Source organism: Brugia malayi (genome assembly GCF_000002995.4).
Source record: "Brugia malayi strain FR3 genome assembly, contig: Bm_v4_ChrX_scaffold_001, whole genome shotgun sequence".
Taxonomy (NCBI): domain Eukaryota; kingdom Metazoa; phylum Nematoda; class Chromadorea; order Rhabditida; family Onchocercidae; genus Brugia; species Brugia malayi.
Genome location: NW_025062479.1, coordinates 11,314,135 through 11,321,227, shown reverse-complemented (window position 1 = coordinate 11,321,227; position 7,093 = coordinate 11,314,135). Strand labels below are relative to the sequence as shown.

The 7,093-nt window shown below is 24.8% G+C and overlaps 1 protein-coding gene across 4 annotated transcripts; it reads left to right on the top strand.

Annotated features, from left to right (window-relative positions):
- Positions 1 to 263: 263 nt before the first annotated feature.
- Positions 264 to 6,267, top strand: Bma-igcm-3 (Uncharacterized protein; the record flags this gene model as incomplete). 4 transcript variants are annotated; one of them, XM_043074476.1, is made up of 13 exons in its annotated part: positions 264 to 390; positions 672 to 787; positions 1,000 to 1,137; positions 1,965 to 2,144; positions 2,461 to 2,603; positions 2,855 to 2,982; positions 3,293 to 3,531; positions 3,911 to 4,105; positions 4,529 to 4,791; positions 5,048 to 5,205; positions 5,477 to 5,525; positions 5,752 to 5,818; positions 6,202 to 6,267. In XM_043074476.1, the coding sequence occupies 13 exons, from the start codon at positions 264 to 266 to the stop codon at positions 6,265 to 6,267; spliced, it is 1,869 nt and encodes a 622-aa protein (XP_042930410.1). The 4 variants fall into 4 exon arrangements, with proteins under 4 accessions (XP_042930410.1, XP_042930412.1, XP_042930411.1 ...); XM_043074478.1 differs by lacking the exon at positions 6,202 to 6,267 and having other exon boundaries at positions 5,752 to 5,887; XM_043074477.1 differs by lacking the exon at positions 264 to 390 and having other exon boundaries at positions 716 to 787.
- Between the last annotated feature and the right edge of the window lie 826 nt (positions 6,268 to 7,093).

Below are 7,093 nucleotides of genomic sequence, written 5' to 3'. Positions count from 1 at the left end.
AAATGAATGGTTTACAGATAAAATGATCGTTGAATTATCGTGTAATAGCAAGTTCTAATTAAGTTCAAATATGTTAATAGTTTTAATTTTCATTTTAAACGATAAAATAGTATTATTAAACATTTAATTTATAATATTAATTTAATGATGTGTAGATTTTTTTGAAATTACAGCTGTACGACAGCAAAACCAATTATAGCTGGCGGTCATATCTTTACTTTATCGTTTTACTCTTTCTTTTTCTTCCTATAATAACGGTGGTGATGATGATGATGATGATGATGATGACGATGATGATGATAATGATGAGGATAATGATGATGTTAATATTATGTATTTTATTGAATCAACCTTACCTGCTCATTATTTTTATCTTTCAGCCGATCTCAGGTTTCTTCATATTTTTTCTCAAATTACTTTCTCTCAGATTACTTTCATACATATTAGAACTATACAGATTGGCAATAATTGGAAATTTTTTTAATTTTCAAATAGTCCTATTCTTTTTTTTTTCTCTTTTTTTTTTTTTTTTAAAGGAAAAAAAAAGCAAGTTAAAATTGAAGAAAAAACGTTTTATTTAAAAAGAAATTTAAATTCATACAAAATTTGTCTATAATTTAAATTAAAAATTTTTATTGTATGATAAAAGAAAAGGTATTTCACATTGTTAGGTCAAGTAACTCAAGGTAGCGGGATTAAAGTGAAGATCTCCGATATGCCATTTCCTGTACCAAATGCGCAACAACTTAATCAAATTGTTTGGACAATGTTAGGCACTGCTACTAAGGTTATATGCAAAATTTTTGTTTAATTTTTTTTATAACAAAGAGAAATTTCAAAAGTTTTAATACAATTTGTTAAAAGCATAAAATTTATTTTTAATTTATGGTTTACAAGCGAAGAAAAAATTTTTGAAAAAAAGTTTTTTAATATATTTTTGTTAAATTAACCATAAAAGAAAAAAGCAAACATTTAATTTCGTTTTTTTTTTTTTTTCAGGAAGCAATTTATTGTGTATCCGAAGCACCTGTATCACAATTGCGTTTTGTTTGTGTTGATTGTTATCAAAAAAATATCACAGATATGGTTAATGTTTTAAGTAGTGCTCAAGATCTTACACGTGAAGCTGGTTTCCCTGTAAATTTCTTCGTTTTTTTTTTTTTTTTAAATCATTAATTAATTTTGATAAATTTTGTTTATTTCAAAATCATCGTAATATATACTAACTTTTACTACTAATTGCAATAAATTTTGTAAAAATTGCAAAATCCAAGATATACAAGTTAGTTGAATAAAAGTATAGGAAATGAAGTCATTTAAAGAAATGAATGCTAACAAATTTTTATTTAGTATATTAACCTTGAATTGAATTTATATATTAAATTATTGAGCAGAATTTATTTGCACTCTTCCTCTTTATTATCATTTAATTTTTTGATCTTATTTTTGTTAAATTATCCAATATTTCTATAAGGATTATTTGAAATGACTAGACTCTCTTTGCTCTTAATCAACATTAACTATAATTTCTTTAGTATTATTTCACCGGTGAAAGACCTTTTTCAAAGGACATCACAAGATTATATGTAAATTATTAGAGATAATTACCACTTTTATCTTATTTCAGTAAAATTTTAAAAAGTTATCTATTGTATAAGTCTAAATGTTCCACTTTTCATTGCATAATAAAGGAAAATTTAAATTAAATGTAGTGAAAATGTCTGAAGTAATTCTAATACATTTTAATGCCTTTATCTATTTGTTTAACAATAAGTAATTCAATTCCTACCATTTATATCACTGTAAATTTCTCATAATTTTTATCAATATTTAATCTTTTTATAGTGGTATTTTGTTAGTTTTCAAAATAAAATCATACAGTTTAGCAATAATTATTTGCAGTCTTTGTTTTACAAAATTCTTCAAAATGAACATTAATTCTTTTATGCAAATTTTTAATTTAGACTGTAGCATTACGTGGTATAGCAGTAAACACAAATTGGACAGGTGCAACAATCATGTGTCAAGCAGCACTAAATGGTGGTACCATTGATTCAGCTCCAGCTATAATCGATGTACGATACCTGAAACAACCACATGTAGTTGATACATCAGGTCAAGGACCAATACTAATTGCTAATCAGGTGAATAGTTTCCATTTTTAAATTAATTTTTGAACTAATTCTTCAAAATGAACATTAATTCTTTTATGCAAATTTTTAAATTATTAATTGATTTTTTTTTTATTTTTTTTATTTTAATTTCATCCTTTTTTTAGTAAATACTATAATTTATTTTATCCTAATTTTAAATATTTTTTTAGACTGTAGCATTACGTGATATAAAAATCTTTGTCTTCAGAAAAAACATTAAGATTCTCTAATAATATTATGCTAAAAATATGCTAGTTTTTTTTTTTTTTTTTGTTTTCAAATATTATATATATATATGTGTTTTCAGGGTTATCGATTTTTTGTTGAATGTATACGCACAAATAATGGATTATGTCAACAAAATGGTCGACGAAAAACATTACGTTGTGCGGTACAATCTCATCCACCAGCTACCATATTTAGGTGGCTTAAAAATGGCATTGTTGTTAGGTAAATTTTTTTCATTTTTTTTTATTTCTAATTAGTAATTATTATTTATTAAATTAACTTTGAAAAAACAATCAAAAATAATAATGCGGAGTCTAGATTAATTATTAATTAAAGCTTATTATAAATATTTTTAAATTTAAAAATTTTGAAATTTAAATCAAAATGAATTTAATTGTTTTTCCAAATTCATAATACATTAATATAAAATTTAAAATTGCAATTTTTAATGTTGTAATATTGTAATATTATAGTGGTAATGGTGCCGATATTACAATTGGTACAGAAATGATTGGTCAATCAATTCAATGTTCGGCTAATAATGGTCTTTTTTCGGACGGTGAAATGCCCACTTCACAAGCTGTACAAATTGATCCCTATAGTAAGCTTTATATATTTATTTATTTATTTAAATTTGAGTCAAACTTTAGAATTACCAAATCTAAAATTTAAAAATTGGAGAAAAAATAAAGAAAGGAAGACATAGAAACAAAAATATGAAGAAAAAAAACGAGAGTGGAAATTTTTTTACTTGTTATATTTCATAATTTTAACATTTCACATAAATGAAATGAATGATGTTTAAAAAGAGGAAGAAAAAAACTTACGAGATTTTGGATCAAAATTTGATTTTTTAAAATTTTAACTTAATTAATTTCAGGAAGATAACTGATATTAATTTAAATTTATAGCAGCAGCACGATTGGTACAGGATAATTTTCAAGCAATGCAAAATGTAGCACCATTTCAAAGTGGCAGTCGTATTGATATGAATCAGCAGATTAACTTAGGTTGCCAGGTGGAAGGTAATCCACGACCGGTTGTTTTCTGGAAATTGAAAAAATCAAGTGGTCAGGTAGTTGATGCAGCTTGTCCACAAGGTTTCGAAGGGCAATATCAGGAAGCACCATTAGAACAACGCACTAATATTGTTTGTTATTATTATTTTTTAGCTTCATTAATTAAAAGATAGATATAAATATTTTTAAAATTTGACCATTAATTTAGGCAAAAAAGTCCATCCTGAACAATCTTATCATAGTAATACATGAATGATACAATGGAATGAAATTGAAATATAGCAAATGTATTTATTTTAAATTATTTAAAATAAGCTTAGCCAAAAGAAAATGATCCGAATTATGGGTAGTAGTGGTGATTTAACATTATGATCACATTTTCAATATGTCATTACATAATCATTTCTATTGATCAAAATAATTCTAATAAATTTTTTCATTCTCTTTTTTTTTTTTTTTGAATTCTGTTTCATTTTTATTTTTAGTCTTTTAATTATTTTGTATTTTTAGCGTCTTAATGCAATTTGCTCATTACGAATAGCAAATTATACATTTTCGGGACAGTACTGGTGTGCTGCATGTTCATTTGTATCACAAGGTGCACCAGAATGTTCACCATCACTTGATTCACCTGGTACTACCTATTTAAATGTACAAGTGCAAGGACCACCAACTCAGTCGGATACTTTACCTTCCGTTCAAAAGGTTTCATCTCTTTCATTTTACTGATATTGCTTTTCTCTCCTTTTTATTTTATTCTTTTTTTTTTTTTTTTTTTTTACAACTAATTAAATGTGTTATTATTTCAAACAATTATATACATAAATTATTTGAAATCGTTGTTTTTTTATAATTTTATGTTTCATTTTTATGTTTAGAATATAAATAATATAAACTTAAACAAAATTTAGATAAAAGTATAAAGTAGTATAAGTCTGGAATATAAACAGTGAAAGTTTATTTTTTCCTTTAAAAAAAAACTGTAAATTAGTAAGAAGCTATACTTTAATTTTATTAAATAAATATTATTTATGATTATTTGTGATTGCGTATTGTTTCTGTCTACTAAATTATTAAATCCGAAAATTTAAATACTAAAATTTTTTAAAAAATAAAAAACTTTTGTAGCTTCCCAGTTCAGACAGTGCGGTTGTTGTGGTTCATTATTGTGCGGAACCATTACCTAAGCTACCCCGTGATATCGTCTTTTCGGTCGATCAAAATGAGCTACAAATTGGACAAACATGGCAAAATTTCCGATTTGAAAGTACCACCCAGAATAACACCGTACCAAACTGTCATCTAGCAAAATTACTCATTTCACCGATATCTGATACAGATACCAATCGACAAGTGGTTTTAAAAGTTCAAAATACATATGGCAGTAAACAGTAAGTTTTTTTTTTGCTTCCCTTCTTAATCGCTTTCGCATATATTTTGTAATTTATTGAAAATTTTCTAAATTCACAAGAAAAAAAAGAAGAAAGGAATGAAATTTTCTTTCTTTTGCTTTAAGTTGATTAGATACTTTGAAATAAAAAAGAGTTAAAAATATTCTTGAAAATTTCGAATTCATCTTGGTACTAAAAATGATGTAGTATTGTAATTTAAATTAGGTGATAAATTTTAATTACTTTATTTTTCTAGCATTACTGTACCACTTGGTGCTTTATTTGGTGGTCAGTCAACAACAATGAGTTCATTCCCAAGCTGGTTTATGGCACTATTAATGATGATAATTTTTGGTGTATCACTATCATTATTAATAATGTTTTGTATCAAAAAGAGTTTATTCTGTTTTGGAAGTAAGTTAAATAATTTTTTATTAATTAATTAATGATTTGATTCAGTTGGAATTTTCAATCCTGCACTTTTTTTTTTCCACAATTTATTTTATTTTATTAAAGATTCTCTTGTTCCGCATAATTATTCGAATTCACTGAACAATTTAGACTAAGAAACTTACAAGAATCGTTGAAATTTTAATTAAACTAATCTTTGGTTTAGTTTTAATTAACTTTTTTTCAATAAATGAAAGATTAAAATTTTTAAACTGTTGTACATCTCAATTTTTAGAAGTGAAACCGACAGTAAATTCTTATGATGACAAAAAGAAAAAAACGAAGTAATTTTTTATATTGAAACATTTGCCCATCATTTCAAAAAATTTTCGGAAATATAAAGAAGGTCAGATGAAAGCTTAATACCAAAAAGAAAAATTTTTTCAAACATTTTAGTTAATTTTATAGAAAATTTTTTTCCCATTAACAAATGTAACAATTCAATTTTTCGTTTTTCTCTTTATCAAATTCACACTCCATCTTTTTATCTTTGTTCTTTTTTTTTTTCAGTATGCGTGAAACGTACCGAGAAGATGGTCCTCGGTCATTGTATCAAGCATCCGGTCAACCAGTCGAGGTAATACGAAATGAGAGTAGAACCGACTCTGCTTATCGTCTATATCTAAGCAAGGAGGCGGTTGTTTGATACTGTCCCTTTATTCATCCTCTTTACCTCTTCCGTACAATTTTTTTTCTAATTCAAAAAAGAAATTTAATCCTGTATCTCTCTAAACTAATAATTGCAATATATAAATGTTAAAATTTAATTTCTCATCCATTTCATGAAATTAAAGTTTTAAATTAGAAAAGAGAAAGAAAAATGTATTTTTTTTTTTTCAAAATTGGTTTTTATCATCGAAGTTAGCATTTATTTACATATCTTTCTCTCTTCTTTCATGGACATTCATATATTAGCTTGAAAATTTTCCAATAACTTTGACATTTTTATATGAATTTCAGTGTCCGCTAGATTATGAGTCAGCCGTGCAAGCAGCTTATTGTGATTCTCGAATGTCCTCTGTTTAATTATCTTTTCATCCTTCTATTAAAACAGGCTAAAACAAAAATAAAAAAAACAACAAAAAAACAGAAAATATACATAAAAAAGTAAATAATTTGCTCTTATTTTTCACGTAAGTCACAAATTTCCTAATTTGCTTATTAATTAATTTCAATTTAATCTATTTTCTTTCTTTCTTTTTATATCGAATTGATAGCTGCAAAACTAATGAATGTTGTCATATAAATAGAAATTCTATTATTTCATCCATTATCAGTTTTTTTCTAACTTCAAAATAATTGCAAACTACATGGAAATTGAGTTCTAGGGAAAAAAACAAAAATTTTTACTTCCTTTTTTATTTTAAATAGTGATTTTTAGAATTTGAATCAATTGCATTTGTAATATTTATTATTATTCTTAATAGCAGTAGTGTTATCATTATTATTATTATGATTATTATAATTCGCTATGAATCAGCATGCTCAACAGAAATCTAGAAGAAAGTTATTTTGATTTTCACAAATTTTATGGAATTTTTCCTTTCTTCGTTTTTTTTTTACAAAAAAAAAAAATTTATCAGTCTTTTAAATTGCTTGTTGTTTCATTTCCAGAGCAAATCTCGTTAGTTTTGCTATTATCAATTTATGAATTGAAAGTTTTTTATTTTTTTTTAAAAAAAAAAGTTTTCTAATATATGAGAAAATAAACATTCATTTAAATAGCTCTTATGTTATTTTTTTTCTTAAATTCATTAATGAGTGAATGCCATTACTATTCATCGGAGATGAAAAAAAAAGAAACGAAATTATTTACCTCTTTTTTACCTTCATTTTATACATACTTTTATTT